Source organism: Lepidochelys kempii, chromosome 15 (genome assembly GCF_965140285.1).
Source record: "Lepidochelys kempii isolate rLepKem1 chromosome 15, rLepKem1.hap1, whole genome shotgun sequence".
NCBI classification, from domain to species: Eukaryota; Metazoa; Chordata; order Testudines; family Cheloniidae; genus Lepidochelys; species Lepidochelys kempii.
Window position 1 is genome coordinate 25,058,223 of NC_136394.1, and position 24,220 is coordinate 25,082,442.

General features: G+C 41.8%; 2 protein-coding genes across 2 annotated transcripts in view; both read right to left on the reverse strand.

Annotated features, from left to right (window-relative positions):
• DNAH10 (dynein axonemal heavy chain 10) overlaps positions 1 to 2,706 on the reverse strand; it is a 102,135-nt gene extending 99,429 nt beyond the window's left edge. The window contains exons 1-2 of the mRNA XM_078848986.1: positions 2,442 to 2,706; positions 241 to 342 (exon numbers count right to left, since the gene is read on the reverse strand). Of these exons, the coding sequence (XP_078705112.1) occupies positions 241 to 342; positions 2,442 to 2,667 (328 nt within the window). The 5' untranslated portion in view covers positions 2,668 to 2,706. The remainder of the gene's footprint in view (positions 1 to 240; positions 343 to 2,441) is intronic.
• A 3,615-nt stretch (positions 2,707 to 6,321) lies between these two features.
• The window catches only part of LOC140898888 (V-type proton ATPase 116 kDa subunit a 2), a 51,565-nt gene continuing 33,666 nt past the window's right edge, over positions 6,322 to 24,220 (reverse strand). The window contains exons 27-38 of the mRNA XM_073313414.1: positions 21,886 to 22,098; positions 20,983 to 21,133; positions 19,909 to 20,048; positions 17,218 to 17,375; positions 14,956 to 15,046; positions 13,874 to 13,992; positions 12,882 to 13,092; positions 12,065 to 12,184; positions 10,604 to 10,723; positions 9,023 to 9,140; positions 7,542 to 7,713; positions 6,322 to 6,424 (exon numbers count right to left, since the gene is read on the reverse strand). Of these exons, the coding sequence (XP_073169515.1) occupies positions 6,322 to 6,424; positions 7,542 to 7,713; positions 9,023 to 9,140; positions 10,604 to 10,723; positions 12,065 to 12,184; positions 12,882 to 13,092; positions 13,874 to 13,992; positions 14,956 to 15,046; positions 17,218 to 17,375; positions 19,909 to 20,048; positions 20,983 to 21,133; positions 21,886 to 22,098 (1,716 nt within the window). The remainder of the gene's footprint in view (positions 6,425 to 7,541; positions 7,714 to 9,022; positions 9,141 to 10,603; positions 10,724 to 12,064; positions 12,185 to 12,881; positions 13,093 to 13,873; positions 13,993 to 14,955; positions 15,047 to 17,217; positions 17,376 to 19,908; positions 20,049 to 20,982; positions 21,134 to 21,885; positions 22,099 to 24,220) is intronic.

Consider the following 24,220-nt stretch of genomic DNA (forward strand, 5'->3'; position numbering starts at 1 on the left):
GTTCCTTTATATTAAGTATCAGGGGGTAGCCGTGTTAATCTGTATCCACAAAAACAACAAGGAGTCCGGTGGCACCTTAAAGACTAATAAGGTGCCACCACACTCCTTTATATTAAGGTTTTTAGGGTATAACAAACAATCTTCCTTACTTATGCCATACCGGGTGAAGCATAATCCTGACGTATTTATCCCCAGCAATGAACCTTCAAGCTACTTGCAAGATCTACTGATCACACATACTTCCTTCTGCTGAGGCGGTCTCAGCCAACTCCTCCTGACGAGGGTTATCTGGATCTTCCTCCTTCACGTCATTTTCAGATATGGTAAGCTCCTCTGTTTCTTCTGTCCAGGATCAAAATGACACACATGTACAAAACAAATGCGATTTACTCAAGTACTACTGTACCACAAAAGGGGACCCCAAAAATCTGAGATGCAGTCACACCGACAGAGATGAGACAGACACATGGGCTGCATAGATGCAGAGCCCTGTGTATGGACAGGGGGGTCACAAAAGTACACTGATATGGAGATACATAGATGCAGGGAACATATGGATATATGCCCATATGGCTGGATGTGGACAGCGCACAGGCACACTGACATGAGACACATGGACACACGAAATGGACAGAGGGACATGGAATGGGCAGGTAGACAGAGAGAGGACACAGGAGACGGTCCCAGGGGTGGAGTGGCAGGGGGCATATGTGATGGATCACAGGAGATGGAAATGTGGGGTGGACAGAAAAGAGGGGCATAGAAGACAAGGGGGATAATGAGGATGGACGATGGCTGGACACATCCCAAGTGAGGTTGACAAGGAGACACGGGATGGACAGACAGTTGGCGGACACGGGGCATAGGTGCTGGAACTTAGGTTTCTGCCACCGCACCCCCTGGCTGGAAGTGGTTATTATAGACAGGATTTACAGTTTGGTTCAATGGCTCTCAACACCCCGCCCCCTATAAAAATTGTTCCAGCACCCCAAGGGATGGACATGGAGATGGACACAGAGGGGATGGATATACAGGTAGACAGGACACTGAGGAAGGAAACAGGATACAGAGGATTGACAGATGGAAGGAAAAACACAAGAGATGGCCAGCCACATGGACAAGTGAGGTGGATGGGTGGACAGACTGGAGCACAAGGCGTAAATGGAGGGACACAGAGGATAGTCAGAGAAGGGTGACCAGATGTCTCGATTTTATAGGGACAGTCCCAATATTTGGGGCTTTGTCTTACCTAGGCACCTATTACCCCTCACCCCATCCCAATTTTTCACACTTGCTGTGTGGTTACCCTCAGTCAGAGGGCCAGACAGGAGACACAGGATAGAGGGGGCACATAGGGGAAAGGCAGACAGACAGTTGGTGGGCAAGGAAAGGATGGGGGACGGAGGGACACAGGTTGGGTGGGCTGGGTGGGCACAAGGGACAGGCGCCGGGCTTGGAACAAGCTGGCTGCGCGCAGAGGACGGAGGGACCACGGGGGCAGGACGGGCAGGCGGAGCGCCAGGGAGGGGTGGCGCGCAGAGGACGTGGGGGGGGCACAGGGGCAGGACGGGCAGGGGGAGTGCCAGGGAGCGGCGGCGCGCAGAGGACGTGGGGGGGACACAAGGGCAGGACGGGCAGGGGGAGCGCCGGCGCGCAGAGGACGCGGGGGGAGGCACAGGGGCAGGACGGGCAGGGGGAGCGCCAGGAAGGGGTGGCATGCAGAGGACGTGGGGGGGGCACAGGGGCAGGACGGGCAGGCGGAGCGCCGGGGAGCGGCGGCGCGCGGGGGGCCACAGGGGCAGGACGGGCAGGGGGAGCGCCGGCGCGCAGAGGACGTGGGGGGGGGCACAGGGGCAGGACGGGCAGGGGGAGCGCCGGGGAGCGGCGGCGCGCAGAGGACGTGGGGGGGGGCACAGGGGCAGGACGGGCAGGGGGAGCGCCGGGGAGCGGCGGCGCGCAGAGGACGTGGGGGGGGGCACAGGGGCAGGACGGGCAGGGGGAGTGCCGGGGAGCGGCGGCGCGCAGAGGACGTGGGGGGGGGCACAGGGGCAGGATGGGCAGGGGGAGCGCCGGGGAGCGGCGGCGCGCAGAGGACGTGGGGGGGGCACAGGGGCAGGACGGGCAGGGGGAGCGCCAGGGAGGGCAGCGTGCAGAGGACGACGTGGGGGCTACAGGGGCAGGCGGAGCGCCGGGGAGGGACGGGGGGGCACAGGGACAGGACGGGCAGGCGGAGCGGAGCGCAGAGGGGGGCGCCGAGGAGGGGCGGGGGGGCACAGGGGCAGGAGGAGCGCCGGGGAGGGGCGGCGCGCGGGGGGGGGGCGCCGGGGAGGGGCGGGCCGGGGCGCCGGGCAGGGCCACCAAGCAGCAGTGGGGCTGGGCAGACCCCGCGTCACACGGACGGAGGGACGCGCGGGGCGGGCAGGCGCGGCGCTGGGACGGACCGATCTCGATCTCCTCCTGGCGCAGCTCGGCCCGCAGCAGCAGCGCGGCCCCCGCCACCTCCCCCTCCTCGGCGGCCGCGCGCTGGTTGAGGAAGCGCAGCACGGTCTCGCCCTCCTCGCCATCGCCCCGGTTCAGCAGCTCCTCGAAGGGCGCCGGGTCGGAGAGCCCCAGGGTGCTGAGCACCCGGTCCCGCAGCCACTGCACGCGGACATCGTCCAGGCTCATGGCGGGGCGGGGCGGGCAGCCGCGGGCAGCCGAGCCGCCGACCTCAACGGACGCTACTCGGTGCCCATGGCAACGGCTCGGGGCGGGACTGGCCGCGGCGCGAGCCCCGCGCTTCCCGGACCCCGCCTCTTTTCCCTCCCAGCGCGCGCCCCGTGGTGCCCGCAGAGCCGGGCGGCGCAGGGCTGAGGGTGATTGCAGCGGCCCCGCCCCCACCAGCCAGCACCTTCCCCACTCGCCCTCCCACCCCCACCCCACCGCCCCCAGCCCGCACCTTCCCCACTCGCCCTCCCACCCCCACCCTACCGCCCCCACCCCGCACCTTCCCCACTCGCCCTCCCACCCCCACCGCCCCCAGCCAGCACCTTCCCCACCCCCACCCCCACCCCACCGCCCCCAGCCCGCACCTTCCCCACTCGCCCTCCCACCCCCACCCCACCGCCCCCAGCCCGCACCTTCCCCACTCGCCCTCCCACCCCCACCCCACCGCCCCCACCCCGCACCTTCCCCACTCGCCCTCCCACCCCCACCCCACCGCCCCCACCCCGCACCTTCCCCACTCGCCCTCCCACCCCCACCCCACCGCCCCCACCCCGCACCTTCCCCATTCGCCCTCCCACCCCCACCCCTTCCTCACTCGCCCTCCCATTCCGCACCTTCCCCCCTCCCCCTTTGAGGGAAGGCTATCCCCTGAGGTTCAGTTTAACTGCACGGGATCCATGAATAGTGCCACTCGCCAGTCGTGTCCATCCCCCCGCAAAAAGCCTGCCCCCAGGAGCAAGGAAGAAACAGGGCTGAAAGGGGCTGGAGGAGCAGCAGCCGCACGTGGAGTGGGGGGGAGCGGGCAGCAGCGCGAAGCTTGGCCCATGCAGCCCGCAGCGCGCTGGCGTTCCCTGGCTGACCTGGGGCGGGCTGGCAGCGTGCAGGGGAAGGATGACCCTGTACAGAACCAGCCTCGTTCCCACTAGCCTCCGCAACATTTGTCAATTGTCCCTTTTACGGAGCGGGCCAATCCTGTGGTTGTGTCTCGGTGCTGGATGTGTGCGCGCCTAAGAACGGGGATAGATCAGACGTGATTATTTTTACTTCGGCTCACTAGAGGCCGCTGCTCCCATAGGGAATAGCAGCGTTAGAGCCAGCCTATTCCCATGCTGTACTTGCCTGGTGCCCTCCAAAGCAAGCAGTTAGAAGCAACTGTGCCTGTAGAAGACACAATATCAGAAGAGAGGCAAGGGGGGTGGAGGAGGGAGAGAAAGAGCAAAGGGAACAGGACAGTTTATAGAAAACCAAGCTTTTGTCTCACAGACCCAGCAGCAGGCAGCGTGATCAGCTAAAGTAGACTGACAGGAGCCCCATAACCTACCACAGCACATTCTAGTTCCCCCCCCAAAAAATCCTCCCTGTGCTGTTTAGAGTCTTTTCACACTTTATTAGTGATGAACACTAATTCCTCAAGAACAATTTGTTTCCTTCACTATTTTACTTGGTTCTCAAAACAACCTGAATTAGTACAAAATGTCAACAAAGTTCCCCATAAAAATGCTTTCAGCTTACAGGTCTTTAACCCTCAAGTCATTTTTGTTTCATAGCACTAATGGGGGGGAGGGTGGTGTTAGTTTACATTTTTATTCTTTTAGTAGATTCCTTAAACCTTCAGTGTCATAACCTGGAATTTAGAAAACTAACAATCTATTACTAATTCCAGAGTGTATTTTCTTAATCCTGCAAAGAGGTCAGCCTTTCCTGTAAAAGAAACTGAAGTTTGCAGGACTGGGCCCTGACAGACACCCTGATGGAGCAAGGACTTTAAATATGTCCTTCACTTCAAGCACTGAATAGTCCCACTGAAGTCAAGCAAACTACTCAAACACACATATAACTTCAAGCCTTTAAGTGTCTTGTTGAATCGCAGAATGTTTTCAGATAGGCTGCTCAATGAAAGTCCAGACCGTACAATTCAAGTTAAAGCAAAAATCCTGTGTAGCATTTACCTATGTGATCTTATGTCTCCACTCCAACAATTCTGAATTTAACAAAAAAAGTAGATCTTTAGTCAAAAATATGAAAATATTCTCAATTAAAATAAAATTTAGAGATAGAACATAATACATATGCAGGCTCTCACTAAGTGAAGCTTTATTCTTAGAAGAGGCCAAATGGCCTGCTTGGGGTTGCACAAGATCTGGTCTAAGAGGTAAGAAATGAAAAGACCCAAGATTCAATAACCAATGCAACTTTTTACAATAGTGGGAACCTCTTAAAATACTGTAAATAAGAAATTGAAATATTACATAGGACAACATTTTAGTGGTATAATTTAAGAGCTACAGGAGTTCATTTTAAACGATTAAATACAACCAAACACTGCAGAATATTAATTCTGCAAATGGCAATTAGATTTTATTTGGAATCAGTATGAAAGAAAAATGTAAAAGTTAACTTATGCTGTTCTTATGGCACAAATGTCAAACTATTACGGTAAAATATCCCAATTTTCATTCTGATATAAAAAAATACAAAAGCACAGTCTCTTCCCCTCAGATACACCCTTTTAAGTAAAATTTCTTAACTCAGTATAAACAACTTTGGTTCAATAACATCAGATAAACCAGTCACTCCAGTCAAGTTATATCCATAAATGTCTTTAAACCCAAATATATACAGAATAAATTTAAGGCCTGATTCTGCACTCGTCATAAAAATATAATTCCTATTAATGGGAACTTTATATGTGAAAGGTCTGTAGAATGAGCATTTAATAGAACATATTCTGCTATATAATTTGAGTCACCCGTTAAAGACATCATTAAGGCCCTGATCCTGCAAAATGGTCTGGATGGGCAATCCCTGCACCCAGTGCAGTTCCACAGAGGTATAGGAATCCACATACACAGATCATTTAGCAAAACTGGGGCATAAGACTATAAACTCCTCAATGAAGGGAGATAAAAAGAACCATAGTTGGGTTTCCCCTACCTGCCCTTAATTTTTCTTTTATCAAATGGATGTGCACTTGCAAAGATTAAAGTAATAATTCTGGGCAGAATTCAAGACATAAGGTTTAAAAAAAAAAGGAAAAAAAATCTGTGTACTTTTAAAAATAGCCCCAAAAAAGTATTTTATATTAGTATTTACCAGTTTATACTATTTTTGGTATTCTCCTAGGAATAACTACTGAAAACATACACTATTTAATCTTAACTGCTTCCAGATTCCATTAGATGGTAATTTAAGTTAATGAGGGTGTGATCACATGAGTAATACAGAGTAATCTTACTGTGTATTTTATATGACGAAAAGGAAATTAAGGTCTTTAAGATCATTTAAAAGTAATCATTAAAGAACATAAACAGTCTCTTCTGGAAATAAAATACCTTTCTTATTTTTAGAACAAGCAATAAGATTATTTTTAGAATTATTTTAAAATTAATTTACAACATTAGTTTATCATGAAAAAAAATGTATATTTTATGCTTATATATTTTACAAGAGGCTCCAGATCTGCAATGTATTTGTATGAAGGAGGTATGTTACAGAATTATTTGGCTACATTATAAGGCAATCAGTGAAAAACATTTTTCTACGAACTGTACATCAGTGAGATCTAATTACATGATTTGCAGACAACTCTGAACACCTCTGCTTATGCCAATAAAATTATGCAATATCATCTCTATTAAAATGTAAAAAAATGTGCTTAAAGGAAAAAGGAGTAAACTTGTAACCTCCACCAGTGTAGAACTTGCTCTGAAATTCCACCCTGTAATGAGGGGAAAAAAAAAAAAATCCACATATTAATACACAACTCCTCAGAGAACAAGACTAGGAGCCAGGAATTCATGAGATCTAATTCTGGCTCTAACACTGATGCCTTTGGGCTAGTTACTTAACTTTTCTTCCGGAAAGAAAAGGAGTACTTGTGGCACCTTAGAGACTAACAAGTACTCCTTTTCTTTTTGCGAATAAAGACCAACACGGCTGCTACTCTGAAACCTGTCGTTTTTCTGCCAGAATCATTGATTGGCCTGACATTTATAAGGAGGCCCAAATACAGAAACATTCTACTATGCCAGTCCATTTCTCGCTTCCTATTTTCTGTTGTAGTTTGTTTTAAAGGTAATATGTTTATTATAGTGGGAACCTACAGTATAGCACTGACAGGACAATATGATGTGTATGCTTCTGCATACAAATATGTACAGTATATTTCTGTCTCCTACCCCTTTCATACTATGAACACCAGCCAATACATTTAATATTAAAAATTCTCTCTGAATTAGGTTAAATTTGTAAGAATCATGATGTTGAGGGTTAAGATATGATTAAGAAATATAAGGAATATAGGCTTAATTCAGCAAAGCACTTAGGCATTCGCGTACATACTTTGCTGAACAGGGATGGACTTGCATGTTTAAGTGCTTTGTTGAACTGGGGCCACAATGATGGACTGAAGATGTTTAAAGTAATACTACTGGATTAAAAATTAATTTTTTCTACCCGAGTTACTAATTCCCTATAGTTATCAAAACCAAAAGTTTTAAAAATCCAATTTACTTAGTTATATTTTGCACTGAATTCATCTTTGAAAGTAACAAATCAGTTTCACATATGAACCAACCTACTCCTACAATGAATACAAACAGTGCAAGGGAAAAATTAAATTACACAGAAAGCTGATTTCAATTAAATTTATTTAATGTAATTAAATGATTGTATCACTATTAAGTTATTAAACTCTACACTTTCATTTTCAAAATACGCATTCTAAATTTTGGGCCTATCATACCCAACAATATCCCTTTAACAAACCAATGCAGAGTTTAATAAAAATAAAATTAAAAAAGGGCAGTTTTTAAAAATTAAAAGTTAGCACTCACCAATGAAGTCGTACAGCATGTAGAAAAGCAGAAAGACCTTCCATGACCAAAAGAATGAATACTGTTAACACAGCAAAGAAGGCTAAAACTGGAACTAACAGCAAGATTCCATATGCTGCATCCACACGAAGGCCCACTCTCATTATCATTGCCCACAGCACTTCTGATAACTCTACAAAACAAATGGTTTCCAAAATTACCTTTGGAAACATATATACATACCCAGGGAGTCTGTTTTAACCAGTCTGCACTCCATTTTCAATTATGTTATTGTGCTAGAATCTTCTGGATCAGAAAATGGAGCAAAAAATGTTCCCCTTTGAGGGAATCTAGTGTATATCACAAGGTGCTCAAGAAACGAAACACTGCACAATAATTAATATTTTTGTAACAGGTAATTTGCATTCACCAGAACACTGAATGAATAGTCTGTTTACTGTATAAACATATGTAATCAGGGCAGGATTATCTAGAGCTGCATATGCTGTTTTGTTCTCTCAGGAAATAGCTAATATAAAATTATGTATTACAAACAGTCTCAGAATAAAATCTACTGCTTACGACATCTAATTTATTAAAACCACAAATCCACTAACCAATACTTAATAGTTACTATTGCAGGTGAACCTAACACAGACCAGTGTTCACTACATTAAGATTTGAGTACCGAGATACACAGTGATCACATAGTTAGTTTTCTAGCCGCTTTAATTTCACACTGCAAAGCCAGCACACCTTTTCAGACAAGGGTATTTTAAAAAAATGTTTAGAAACAATATCACACTCAATAAGATTTTAATAAGCTCACATGCATACAACGCACCACTACTTCATCTGTATTCATTCAGTGTAGCATAAAATACCTATATAATTTGGCTGTGAGACACATTCCTGAAATCAGAACAAGAATATAAAATATGAAAAGGTTAGTGGTTTTTGTGATACTCTCTCATGGTCTCTCAATGAATAATTAAAGGGAAATGGGCAGTGTATTTGGAACATAAATGCCCAGGTTCTAATTTATAATGACACAAATTCGGAAATATACTAGTCCTGATTCAGGAAAGCATCCCTATTTAGGACAGCTCTTAAGCACATACTTAACTTTAAGCCCATCCTTAAATATTGTCCTGAATACAGATGGACTTAAGTACATGCTTAAGTGCTTTCCCGATTCCTGGCCACTAAGGGAAAGACTTTAAATATCACATGACATAATACATCTACAGAACCATTTTAAGAGTTACTAGCTGACAGCCTTCAGATAATCAGGAGTGAACAATGAAGCCATATGCCACATGCAGCACGCAAAGTCACAATTCCACTTTTCAGTATCATGTGCTTTCTATTAGTCCAGGTCAGTTCACTAGGGATTTTTTTAAATGACCAACCAGATAATTTCATAGCTAGGATATTCTAAATGATCAAACAAACAAAAACCCCATACAATATTAAAGTTACATTGGAATACAAAGACTTACGTGCATGAGCAAGACTTAGTGCCCAGAGTCTCAGGTATGAAGCAGTGTTGGAGATGCATCCTAGACAGTATTCAATGGTATGAATAGTCTGATTCATAAAAACATCTGCAAAGTTAAACTAACAACACATATATATGTAAATACACTTGTATACATTAAATCCATACTGTGGAGTGCGACAACGTACAACATGCATTTGCAAATCCACTGTAGGTTTTAGACCATTAAAACAAAAATCTATTTAAAGGTCAAATAAGTTTTTATATAATTAAACCATTGTATTAACTCTGAAAGCTTACATGCTGATTGCACGGATGATAAAATAAAAATAAAAATAAAGGAAGGTGTAGTTTTCTAGCAGGTTCTCTACTTATATGACCAAATAATATTCTGAAAATGCAAGTAGGCATGTCAATTACGCTGAATGCATCTTATATGAACATACAGTTCTGCTGTACTATAATGTGGTCTATTGGAGACCTGAGTTCTAATCCCAGCTGGGCTGTTCATTTACTGTGTTAAGTTTGGACAAATCACAGACTCTCTCTGCCTCAGCTTTTCCCATCTCTAAAAGGGGGATAATTATTAGTATCAACCTTTGTAAAGCACTCCGAGATCCTCAGATGAAGAGAGCTACATAATGGTAAAGGATAATTATTAATGTAGTAATCTTGAGTTATGTTGGCTAGTTACTAACAAACAAAAACAAACCCACCCAAGACCAGTAATTTTTGCTGTAAATCCTGATACCATTTCTTATGAAACTGTGGTACAATTTGTGAAATGTCTTTCAGTAGCGCTCTCCTATTTCCTATCCATATTAGCCCTACAGAGGATAAGTCTCAAATCTCCCAGTGAGGTAAGTATTATACTAATTTTGCAGAAGAGTAAATTGAGGGACAGAGTTTAGGAGTGTTAATCAACTCCTACTAAAGTCAAAGGCATTCAGATAAGGTCTTAAGTGATTTGCCCAAGATTATATTGCATCAGCGTCAGGAACTTGGAGTACAGCTCAAGACTCCAGATTTCCAGTTCCCACTAATGACAAGAGCACCTTGCCTTCCCACTGTCAAACTACATAACATACTATTCAAAAAATTTAAATCAAGAGCCTTTCCTTTAGAGAAGAGCCCATGAAAAGAAAAGGAGAAAGTTAGAGTATACTCTCCTCTTTGTCTTGACTAAAGGCACCCAAAATCAAGTACCCATAAAACTATGCAAGGGAGCTTTGATGCTGCTTGATTAATTGTACTTTAAAAGGAATGACTGTAGTCTCAGCTGCATGAGGCACTTTGTCTATTTCCCATTATATCAAAACCCAGGAACTCTAGTAAGCTGAACTGATACATTTTTGTGATAAGAAATGCAGCGCAGAACAATCACAAATAACAGAATGTAAATTGTATGCAGCCAACCAATCAGGCCATCTTTATAAAAGTCCCCTAGATGGCATTTTTAGAGGTTCCAGGAACTCAACCTGGTTTAGTGTATGGCAATTTTCCGAGTATCACCCCATACAATTTCCCACTGATAACTTGCTTTTAGGCCATTCTTATTACAGGCAGTAGCTGAAAGTGTTACCTCTTCTCCATCCTCTTCTCTGTGCCCACTGCCTGAAGGGCTGTTTCCTTCCTCCACATCATGTGATCTCAATAGAGAAAGTTCCTCTTCACTTTCTTTTCGAACGAGTCTGTAGCCACTCTGCACAAAATGAAAACAGTGTCAGTTCACTAACAAGAATTATTGATGTCACTGTGAAAGTTGCAGCTCTGTTTGTATTTATTTAAAGCAGACATTGCAAAAAAATTAAAATTCTCAGGGCGTGTCTACACGGCAATTAAAAACCGCACAGCTAGCCCGTGCCAGCTGACTCAGGCTTGTGGGGCTTGGGCTGTGGAGCTGTTTAATTACAGTATAGACTTCTGAGCTTGGCCTGGAGCCCAGCCTCTGGGACCCTGTGAAGTGGGACTCTGTGAGGTGAGACGGTCCCAGAGCCCAGGCGAAGCTCAGAAGTCTACAGTGCAATTAAACAGCTCTGCAGCACAAGATCCACGATCCTGAGCCGGGTGTCTGTCTGAAATGTAGAAACACCCTCGGGGCCATAGAAACTGAGAAAGCTGAAGTGGAAAGGCCCTATTATGCAAAAATAGGCATCAATTTTTCTTATTTGCATGGTCATATCAAGCTATAGGACATTTAAGAGCTCAATGCTTCTACATAGTTTCTTAATCTAAGAGAATTATTTTCTTTACCCATATTAACAAATTTAAATGGATCTTACATCTAATGTAGTTAAAAGAATTTTGACAAATGTAACTTGTGAAAATATCTAATTAGTGAGTTTCCCACTGTGGTTTTAAAACTTTATTGTAAACTATCAGTAAAAGTTTTATTCACACATCTACGACCAAGGAAGTGTTACAGAAACAGCCAACAAATATAGCCACAAAGTGTTTCCTGTACTGATTTTGCAGCACTAGCTAAGTGCAGTTCCCAGAACTGCACTAATATCTGCAGTAAGAAAAGGAGTACTTGTGGCACCTTAGAGACTAACCAATTTATCTGAGCGTAAGCTTTCGTGAGCTACAGCTCACTTCATTGGATGCAGTGCAGCTAGCTCACAAACGCAGAAAAGGCCCAATTCTGCAAATACTCTCAAATCATGCATGCAAGTGTTTGTAGCATTGAGCCTATAGTTTGGAATGACAAAGTGTTATGCAAGTTGAAATTGTTGTAGTCCGATTAAATTAACTTTGCTGTTTTTTAAACGTTTAGGAAATCTATTTGTTAGAAAGGGAAAGGTGGCCAAAATCATAAGGAAAAGAAATTCCATGTTCAGGTTTCTAAAGGCTACTACAAGCAATGAGTAAAATGAAAAAGTTACTCAATAATGCCTTTTTAAAGCTTCCCCAGTATAGTCAATAAAGCTTTTTTAAAAAAATTAATTTTAGCCAAAAGGATTTATAATAAAATACCCTTTAATACACTGCTTGTCAATTTAGAAAATGCATGCTACAGATATATAGTTCTTTCAATACGTACTCTGTACATTCCAATGCCTCGGCCTCCATTGTGCAACCAATACAAATAAAGTGGTTTTCCAAAAAGCATTACAGGAACAGAAAGCATAGCAACAATAAATAAAAATCTCTGTAAAATAACCTGTTTGTGGGAGGGGAAAAAAGAAAAGGTGTTTAAAGAGGAGTTCAGACAACCTCCCCTCAAGTACTTAAATCAATTTTTTATTAATGAGGAAGAAGCAACTGATTTCCTTTAAGGCCCTGATTCAGCATTGAGAAGTCACACCTGATTTCAGTGGATCTTAAAGACATGCTTAAAGTTAAGCATGCACTTAGGTGTTTTGCTGATTCAGGGCCTTAAATAGCAGTTGTGGGAGTTCATCTTCTGGATTGGCCCCAAAAGACAGGCAAGCTTGCCAATTTCCAAGCTTAAAAAGATTCTTTTGGTACACAGAATAGCATTAAAAACTAAAAAAGAAGAGAGAGAGTCTGTGCTCTGTTCTGCATCCCTTTTATTAAAGAGAATCAAAACTAGCCTGAGTAAGGAGTACAGGATTTTGTTCTAGAAATAGCAAGTGTGTTCGGGTTTTTTTTTAATCTACATGAAAAGCTTAGATGAAGTTGAAGAGCAAAATGCTCAGTCAGCCATAATGGATGTGCTTTTTATTCATTTATCTTTTAAAATAATCCTGATACAACCTCTTTACTGTCCCTACACTAGAGTCAGACATTAGCTTAATTTAACATTCAGATAATACTTTTTGTTCAATCACGCTATTAAAGAACATGATCTTCTGAATTCTATCAACCTCTTTTCAGTTTATAAGAGTAGTACTAACCTGTCCTGTATAAAAGGTGTCCATTCCACTAGTGGGAAATAGAAACATGTTAATAAATTGAATCAGAATACTGGGAGCAGATCTGGAGTTTTCTGCAGAATAAGCTAGCCACTTAAAGATTATCATAAATACAAGATACCCGAAGATGCACAGCATGAATAAAAGTTCAGGAAGGAAAACCAAATAAATATTGTGCTTCTTCCTGAAATACCTAAAAAAATAAAAAAGGAAAAAGAATTAATGACGAACAACCTTTACACAGAAAGATCACATATACTGTCCAATTCTATAAGGTGCTGAGAGCCCTCAACCCCTGTGGCATCAATGGAAGTTGAGAGTGTTCAGAAATAGAAGTTATGAGCCACATCCTGATTCTTTGAACTCAACAGAAATTTTACCATGGATGTCAGTGATCTCAGAGCCTTAAGAGAAGAAGCTAAAGTCTTTTCAAATAAAAGAAAACAAAAATTATTGCAAACGGGCCTGAATCCTGCACACACTTATGCAACTAGTTAATTTTAAAGAACTGAATCATCCCATTGATTTCAATGAGACTACTCATGACTTTAGTTTAGCATATGCATATTTGTAGGATTGGGGCCCAAGTAACAAAAAGAACATTAATGTTTCAGATAAAACCAAGGCATTAACAATGTTACACAGAAGAGGTTAGGAGGGGCCCAAAAGTGGCAGCTCCAAACCCACCCTTCTCTAGAAGCACAATACAAAAAAATCTCACTTCTCAAAGGCTGCAGATTTTTCTGTATAACTCTGGCCTTTCTATATTTTTCCAAGGAAATCAGGATCTCAAGGAAAAACTGACTTGTTTTTGTAAAGCAATTTTCATTGTGAATTCACATTGCCTTTGCTCAGTCCTCAAAAACATTCCAGTTTCTTCCAATCTCAGATAAACATTGATCAGAAAGTGTCACATTTATTTGCTTGCATGTGTTTATTGCCACATTCATTTAGCTTTAACTTCCCATACTTACAAGTGGTTAAAGACCCCCAGAATAACTCCAAAAGTCATGTGAGTCACTCCAAAAATCACAGACATTTTCATTTTGAAAGAATTTAAAAAACTGAGACGGTTGCTTGCCAGGTTCCAAATCTGAAGGGAAAATAAAAAATAAGAGAGAAATGAATAAGATGAAATAGACTTTCCTAAAATGACTAGTTTGGGGTGTAACACAATCTCTCCTCAGGAAACCTGGGATACGTCTACACTGTAATTAAAAACCTGCAGCTGACCCATGTCAGCTGACTCAGGCTAAGGGTTCAGAACAACAGCCGTGTTAGTCTGTATTCGCAAAAAGAAAAGGAGTACTTGTGGCACCTTAGAGACTAACCAATTTATTTGAGCATAAGCTTTCGTGAGCTACAGCTCACTTCATCGGATGCGTACTGTGGAAAGTGTAGAAGACCTTTTTATACACACAAAGCATGAAAAAATACCTCCCCCCACCCCACTCTCCTGCTGGTAATAGCTTATCTAAAGTGATTGATCACTTTAGATAAGCTATTACCAGCAGGAGAGTGGGGTGGGGGGAGGTATTTTTTCATGCTTTGTGTGTATAAAAAGGTCTTCTACACTTTCCACAGTACGCATCCGATGAAGTGAGCTGTAGCTCACGAAAGCTTATGCTCAAATAAATTGGTTAGTCTATAAGGTGCCATAAGTACTCCTTTTCTTTCAGGCTAAGGGATTATTTAATTATGGTGTAGATGTTTGGGCTTGTCTATATCTCAATTCAACAGCCCCGCAAGCCCAAGCCTGAGTCAGTTGACACAGGCCATCCAAGGGTATTTAACTGCAGTGTAGACATACCCCTGGCTTCTAAGTCCAGCTAAGATCCCAAGCAAAAATGAGTTTGAAGAAACTAGTTAAATCTCTCTCTGAATCACTAGAAGAGGATATCATCCTCAGTGGAGAAAGGGGAAATGGAAATCTGCATTTACTCATAAAATGTACCCTTATGTTTTGCCTGTATAATAAGCAGTGTCAAACTTTTAACTTATGAGCTGTAAAGCATTGATCATCACAAATGGGTAAATTTAAAGAAAAAGCACCAACCGGATCTATGCCAAAGGGATAAATTCCACTGAACACGCCAGTAACATTTGGATCCAATGTCAAATATTGATTAGACTTCAAATCGTCAAGACTGTGGCAAAAGAAACACAATCAGATCCTGTTGCTTAAAAATAGTAAGCATGTATTACTTTCAGCTCTGCAGAATGTCCTTCCTACTTTCTTGTTTAGCAGAAAGAGAGAAAATAAATGGCTGATCCAAGGGTTGAGGGAAGCATAAAGGGATTTCTAAGCACAATAATAGTAAGATAAACAGCCAACATATCAAATTGTTCCCAGGTAAATTAAGTACTGATGATAATTGCAAGAATGGCAACCCTCGAAAACGCTTTTCTATTTATCCACAAAACACGTGCAGTGTCAGCATAAGTTCCCTCATACAATATAGGTCAGCTCTGATCAGAAAGGACACCACTATAGGTGAGATATATGTAGTTCAATAACCATTCAGTTCTTGGCCTCTGTTGAAACTGTCAACAAAGCAGCTGGTTGTGGTGGTGTTTGTTTAATATGGCTAAATGTGCCCAAGAAATTTTGCTAAAGCTACCAATTTATTTCACATAACCCTCCAAACAGATATTACATTGCAACAACTTATGATCACTCTCAACCTGAGTGGACTCATACTGGTGATCTAGATAGGAAAGGTTCCATATTTCATTTCCAATCCCATAGCCATCTGAAGAGGAGAAAACTACAATGACTGTGGCCATATTAGCCTAACCAGTCTCCTAGCACTAAAAGACCCTGCTAGCATAAGGTGCTTCACAACTCCGTCATTACCTGGCATCTTGACTGCAGTGACAGTTCTAAGACCACATGAGTTTGAAGACTACAAGAGCTGAAGAGTTTAAACTCCATTTTATCTTAAGCATTTCATTTTCCCCTTTTTCCTTTTTTGTTTTTGACAACAAGGAGACGTCCCTGGTTTGTTTTTTTCTATTTTAAGTTTGTGAATGTGTGCTGAGTGTATTTATGAATATTTGTTTACTAGCATTTTATGAATATTAACCACACGGTGAGGCACCGAAGAATAATCACCAGACTGAAGTTACCCTAGGAATTCTGCTTTGTAAAAAAAAAAAAAAAAAAACCAGAGCCTGCGTGCGTTCCTAATTTTGATAACAGCATTTACAAACTGTCATCCATAATTCTTGCTTATCAAAAGTTGCTAACTATTGCATATTAGAAGAGCGATGTTAACGTCTGTGTTCAGAAAGGAAACAGAGCAACCACTGTTGAAATCTAAAGTGGAAATTCCAATTTATTCAAGGTCATGACTTAAAAGTAACAGTAATTTGGCTTTGATAATCAAAATATTCAACCTGCTAAACTGACTGCACTGCCATGGGCAAAATCCTACCTGGGGTTTATAAGAAAACAATCTCTTCTACAGATTTCTTATTTTAGGGTCTATAAGAATCGATTTTACTAACTGATGGAGTAGTTTTAATCCACTGTTGTCAATTTTTTTCTTTGACCCTATTTTGATCTTAATTTGATCACTGTATTGTTTAACCCTTAGTTAGTAGAATGTGTAATAGTGTAGCCTTAGTTACATTTTTGTTGGTTTTAATTTTGTTTGCTTATGGCTTTTAATAAACTTTTATAAAAAGTATACCAAGTCATATTTCTTTCAATAAACAACTGGGCCAGAACCATTAAAAATCCTAGTGGATCAGCTGACCCAAAAGGAGTGTAATCAGATCCCCACTAAATTACTCTTTGGTTCCTACTGCTGTTTTGTTACTCTCGGGTTACTCGTAAATGTTGGGTTGCGGTCATTGGTACAGATGCATGTATTTTTAAGACAATAAGCACAGATGTATTTCTTCTCAAGGGAAAGAGACGAGTCTCCCAGCAGTTACACAAATTTTGCAAACAAAGAAAGAGGCGGGATTGGTCAAGAAACATTTTCCAGGAGGGAAAAATAAACTTGAATGCAGTATAAAATACTGAAATGATCCCAAATGACTAGAATTATTGTTTATACGGCACCATAATTGCGCATGGTGCTTTACAGACAAAATAATGTGCGTCTGCCCCCAAATAATTTCTCAAGTACTATCGTTCAAAGTAAGGGCATTTTACTCCTTTGGGAAGGATTTAGAACCTCTTAATGATAACATTTTATGAAGGAATTAAACCAGTCTATTTAAGAAGGCAAAACAGAAGAGAATTAGAGTCTTTTCTAAACATTGTATATTTGTTTTAAGGGTATAGTAAACAAAGCATGTCACTCACCGCCAGATATTTTGTTCAAACATTGCAGAAATTTTCCATCCAGAACCAAATATATTTAATGACTTTGAAAAACAGTCATTATAGATCAGGCCAGTGTACACAGAAAACAGACCCATCAACAAAATTATGTATCTCCCTTCAAAGAATGTTTTCATGATCTGTAAATATTGAGGTACAGCATTGTTAGCGAGAGATGTGTGAACTTTCATTATCTGCACATATCCAAAAGGAGCACATGAACACATTAAAGTTACTATAAGTTAAAAATCCATATGAAGAATTATTACAGGGTATAAAGAAAACTAAGACAAAACCAACAAAAAAAAAAAATCAGACAATCTGGATTGAAGACATCGTTTCATAAATTAGTGCCTCTCTTTAAAGATACCCGATTTGTAGCTCACCTTTCATGCCTTTAATATCAAGTGATAGATTTGCAAGAGTTTTGTCACTATCATTACCTAAGATTTTTACAATAAATGCAGTCTGAAAGTCACATTTTTGCTTTAAACTAAACCTGTATATTTGACACATACAGATTCTACACAGACTCACAGAATACAAACCTAGACCTTCTCTCTATCCTGGAGTCATTATACCACCAAATACTCTACTAAGAGCTTAGGTTATTGCTATGACCATTTTTCAAAATGCTAATGTGTTCATTTTTTGTGGTTGGCATTCATTTAATATCACCCTAATATCTTGCAGGCCATATCAAGTCCATGCCTTACTCTGGACTAAGTCTGTCTCTGACAAGGCATGCACTCTCCATACACAAAAAAAGTGAGTCAACACTATACGTGCAAACTGGCTTCATATTTTTGAGGACAATTTTTGTTAAATTAATTAGATTTCAAGTTGACAGTCTCTTTAAAACTATCCTGCAGCAAGTTTCATTTATGTGTAATGAAAATTTACAAAAACAATGGAAGAAATTAGCATTTAAAGTTTTCATTCTGTCCTCAAGTCAGCCCACTGTGACTAGGTGCACCAGCACACATTGAAAAAAAATCAATGCAACTGAAAGTGACCGCAATTCCTCTAAAGCCAATGAACTTTTGCACAAGTATAGCAGAGCAGAATTTGACCCATAATAGGATATTTAATATTTCACAACATTCTGCTATGGCTGAATGAGTTAGAGATGTAGCAGTAGTCTTTAATTCACAATTTGCTTGGCTCAGCTCTTGTCATAAGAACGGCCATACTGGGGGAGACCAATGGTACCTTGAGCCCAGTATCCTCTCTTGTGACAGTGGCCAACGCCAGGTGCTTCCGAGGGAACAAACAGAACAGGCTATCATCGAGTGATCCATCCCATCGTTCGCACCCAGCTTCTGACAAAAAGAGGCTAGAGGCAGAGGATGGTGTTGAATCCCTGACCATCCTAGCTAATAGCCATTGATGGACCTATCCTCCATGAACCTATCTAGTCCTTTTTTGAACTCTGTCATAGTTTTGGCCTTCACATAGCCTGGCAACAAGTCCACAGGTTAGCTGTGTATTGTGTGAAGTAATACTTCCTTTTGTTTGTTTTAAATGTGCCTGCTTTTGGTTTCATTGGGTATCCCCTAGTTCTTGTGTTATGTGAAGGAGAAAATAACGTTGCCTTATTCACTTTCTTCACATCAGTCAAGATTTTATAGACCTCTATCATATCTCCTCTTAGTTGTCTCTTTTCCAAGCTGAAAAGTCCCAGTCTTTAATCTCTCCTCATACAGAAGCTGTTCCAGACCCCTAATCTTTTTTGTTGCTCTTCTCAGTACCTTTTCCAATTCGAATATATCATTTTTGAAATGGGGGAACCAGATCTGGACACAGAGTTCAAGATGTGGGCCTACCATGGATTTATATAGAGGCCTTATATTTTCTGTCTTATTACCTATCCCTTTTCTAATGCCTCCTAACATTGTTATTTTGACTGCCGTTGCACATTCAGCAGATGTTTTCAGCGAACTATCCAGTGACGCCAAGATCTCTTTTTTGAGTAGTAACAACTAATTTAGACCCCATCATTTTGTATGTATAGTTGAGATTATGTTTTCCAGGGTGCATTACTTTGCATTTATCAACACTGAATTTCATCTGCCATCTTGTTGCCCAGTCACCCAATTTTGTGAGATCCCTTTGTATCTCTTTGCAGTCTGCTTTAGACTTGACTATCCTGATTAATTTTGTACTGTCTGTAAATTTTGCCACCAGTTTACCCCTTTTTCCAGGTCATTTATGAATATGTTGAAAAGCACTGGTCCCAGTACAGACCCCTGGGAGACACCACTATTTACCTCTCTCCATTGTGAAAACTGACCATTTAGTCCTACCCTGTCAATTAAAATGTGTTTATTATTTATTTATATTACCATTTAAACAACTATATTTTGAAAAGATATGCGCCTCTAGAAGGAGATTATCACAACGTGCAAGCTAGGAAATCCCAAGACTAATTATCACTACTGCCATCAGTACCACTACAAATTTTTAAAAGGAAATAAACTCTCCTCTTGTAGCTAGATTCTGACCATGTTTCTTTATCCAGATGGACCAGAGTGAATAGTAGCCTTATCAACCAAAATTAGTATCTTATATGTGCGCAAAGAACAGAGTTTTCAGAAAAACAACAACTGTCCTATTAAAATTATCTAAATACTGTTTTGTTTGGGATTTGGGGGAAGGGGAGTGGGGGCTTACCTCATCTTGTGATCGCATTAGTCTAGGGTGGTTTTCATAAAGTACCATCAAGAGGGCAAAGATAAACATTAGGAGACCATGTCCAAAGTCTCCAAACATAACAGCAAATAAGAAGGGAAAGGTGATGATGGTGTAGAGAGCTGGGGGGGAAAAGAAAAAAAAAAAAAGCAGCACAATGGTTAATTGCAATCATATTTATTGTGATATTACAATTATCTTAATTTTGCCGAATGCAGTTATACTAAATTAATACAAAGAAGCGGTTACATTCTGTAATGTAATCCTAAAAATGGTATGATGGAGTTCTATTTTTATCATCTCACAGACACTCCATATCAAGTTTGTTGAGTTTACATATTCAAAGATGCTCGAGCTCCCAGCCCCACACACTTAAACTGGGTTGGTTCTGACTCATGCAGGACCACCACTAATGAGGATTCTGCAATTGGAAATTAGTTAACAATTCTGATTATAATGATGCATGAGCAAGAAGAGAATCCAGCTCTCTCCCCATTGTTGTATTGACTCCTCACGGCTAACATGAGCAAAAAATAAAGATTTGTTTTTAATCTGTAAAGCTAGTAGAATCTTATCCTCATTGTCATGCCAGAGATGGCTGCAGCAATGCATACACAGACTCTGTACAGTTATTAAAGTACTTTGGAATCCCTCTGGATGACCGGCTCCATACTTGTGTAAGATCAATACCATAACTAAGGTTTCCCATTTTCATGATTATCTTTTCTTCCCAATTCTTCTCTCACAAAAGCAAATAAATTACCAAGATAATGGGTGGAGATACCATAATTAACTACTGTCACCATTCGCGGTGCTGAGAGAATACATTGGAAATCAGATCTTTCCTTGTTCCTCAGAGCACTATTTGCATTCTTGATAAAATACTGAAAATTAAAAATGGCCATTAACAATAGAATGTAGAAGTCACCATTTCCCCCTTTACTAAGGGCTTGATTCAGCAAGATACTTAAGCATATGCCCTTTTACTGAGGCAGGGAGAAATGAATAAATAATTAATGCAGTGCAAGATTTCATCAACTGTCAGTTGACACAAACCTGGATTAACTTCTCTGTAATTCCCAACTCCATAAGCATCAACAATGTTTTGGAACCCTGAAGTGAACTTATTGGTACGTATTAAAGTTGGAGGCGTTTCTGTTGTTTGTATGGTGTTCATGAATGAAGAGATCGCAGCTCCACTCTTTCTCTAGTTATAGAATGAAAAGGGACAAAAGATAAATTATATTAAATCATACTGAACATGTACTTTGCTAACCCAGAAGAGAAATAATTTTGATTTTGACAATGTCCACTGAAACAGAAATTGTAAGGGACTTATCTTCATAACAGAAACTTACTTTCTTATATCTGAAGTACACTGCAGTTCGAGTAACTTTCAGATCTGCAACAATCTTCAAGTGCACTAAGTCTAACATTTGCCTCTCTTTCTACTAAAAATATCCACAATGACAATTTTATACTTAAATCTTTTCACAGAAAGAGAGTGAACAGTTACAGAATATGAAATTAGATAAGTAACAGACACTTATGAAACAAAGACAAGATTTGCTATTACAAATAGTCTAATTTACTGTAACACCAAGCTTATTCTGATAAAGCTAATTTTATCATTTTTATAATAGGGCCAAATTAGTGCCTTCCAGTCTATCACCAGTCTAGGGTGATTTCACATGGCCTTGTGAGCCAACTCATTCCTTAAGCCCAATCCTGCAGTCCATACTCTCAAAAAAACTCCAACTGATACCAACAGGGGTTCTACCCAATTACAGTGTTGGAGAGGGCCCACAAGGGCCCTTTAACCTCTGTAGGGAGTTACCTATGTCCAGCTCTTTTCCCTCTCAAGTAACATTGTTTTATTTCTTTCCTTATCTTTATTGTTGGCTCAAAACATTCAAAGTTTCGAATTTGTGTGCACACCAACCACATAAAATGACTTACTGATCCTTCCTCGAGTGCTCGACGCAAGTTTGGCAGATCAGCTACTGGGCACCAAACCTCAGCAATTAAACATTTATTTGTGACATCAAAACTGCATTGGTTTAGTACATGATGAATGGCTTTCATCTTCTTCACTTGGATAACCCAGGTATAGATGGATTCTGATGCTTTACATAATACTTGTCGTAAGTAATCCTCAGTTTTATGCAGCACCTTTGTCAAAGGAAAAATTAGTGGTAACTGAAAATGTAGATGAAAGTTTAACTATAGGAGGAGCACCAAAACTTTGCCCAACTATGGGTCATATTCTTAACTTGCTAGGAGCCCCAAGGGCAGACCTAACCTACATAAAGTGGAAGGAATTGCAGCTGCCTTGATTTTAATACAGAGATGCAGACCACAGAGACTATAGTTCTTACCAAATAATGTGCGATTCTTGATCCAAGCAATCCATCACTTGGATCAAGATGCAGCATTGTATGGTTGAACTTGTCATCTGCACAGATCACACTTATGTAGAAGAGGTGGCCAGTTGCAAGTCACAATGGAATTGCTGCTGAAAGTGGTAGTTAATATTATTATGGCTGCCCTTGAACTACAATAAACTGAACCACCAAGATTAAGGTTCTTCCTCTACAGCAGGGGTGGGCAAACTATGGCCCGCGGGACCATCCTGCCCAGCCCCTGAGCTCCCAACCAAGGAGGCTCACACCCGGCCCCTCCCCTGCAGCAACACCGCTGTGCAGACAGCGCAGCTTGCGCCCACCCACCTCCCAGGCTTTGAAATAAGCCTGGCCTGCCGCTCTGAGCGGCATGGTAAGGGTAAGGGTAATGGTAAGGGGGCAGGAGGGTTGGATAAGGGGCAGGAGGCCCCAGGGAGCAGTAGGACGGGGCGCAGGTTTGGGGGGGGAGGGGAGTAAGGAGACGGGGGGGGTTGGATAGGGGGTGGGGTCCTGGGGGGGCAGTCAGGGGACAGGGAGATGGGGAGGTTGGATAGGCGTGGGAGTCCCGGGGGGTTGGGCAGGGTGCAGGGGTGTGGATAGGGGACGGGGGGTTGGATAGGCGTGGGGTTCCGGGGGACCTGTTAAGGGTCGAGGGGGTGGATGGGGTCGGAGCAGTCAGGGAACGGGGGGGTTGGATAGGATGTGGGGTCCGGAGGGGTGGTTAGGGGTGCGGGGTCCTGGGAGGGGACGGTCAGGGGACAAGGACCAGGGGGGGTTGCATAGGGAGCGAAGTGGGAGAGGGCAGATGGGGGGAGGGGCCAGGCTGTTTGGAGAGGCACAGCCTTCCCTACCTGGCCCTCCATACCGTTTCACAACCCCAATGGGGCCCTCAGGCCAAATAGTTTGCCCACCCCTGCTCTACAGGTAGATCTGCATGTGTGGGACATTGGCACCCATGTGAAACTTCAGCGAACTTAGCAGAGCACCACACTGGCATAACAGTAAGATCAGACAAAGCAGCATAAATTAGTAGAGTCTAAGTTTTATTTCCTCATCCTCCTTGTGCTGAACATTCTGAAAGTGAAGCCCAATTTACAGAAGCTCATGCAAGGCCTTGGAAAAGTGTGGTTTTTTTTTTCCAAGCATGACAACATCAACTCAGTCTTTCATAGTACTATGGAAAGCTAGCTATTTTGCAAAAAAAAAAAAAAAGAGAGAAAAGAGCCTCGAGAAAGGCTTCATCACTGACCTTTTTCCTTTACTCCCTTTATTTAACACATCAAAATAAATAAGTCACAATGTAATTAATTCATAAAAACAACTCATTACAAAAGAATTAAAAGATAAAGGAAGGTTTTTGAAAATGTAGGCTTAATTCTTGAAGTATATTTGTCATTTTCAGTAAGAGTCTAGTATTTAAATAGTATTTAAAGTTTTGCAAAGCACTCTGGATATATGTAATTTGCTATTAAATATTTATCAACCATCGAAGCACAGTACAACATTAAAAAATTTAATCTCTAACATCCTATTATAGTACATAAGTATTAACATCTCCATTTTACAGAAAGGGAATTTGATGAAGCGGTTAAGTTTCCTGCTAAAGGACACAGCCAGCGCAAGAACATAGGTAAGAATTTAGGAATCCCTGGCTCAAACCCTGGGATCTGACAACTAGCCCACGTTTCTCCTTCTATAACCCTGTTACAATCATTGTCCTTTTTCTGAGAAGGTATTTATGTAGGTCAACTCAACTCAGGTACAATATCTAGTTTTGAACCAAGTCATGCTTTTCAAGTGACTTGCTCCTGGTCACATCCTACTGTCTCATAGTCCTTTGTTCTGACTGCTTTACCACACAACTACTACATATCTAAAAACCTCCAGAACCT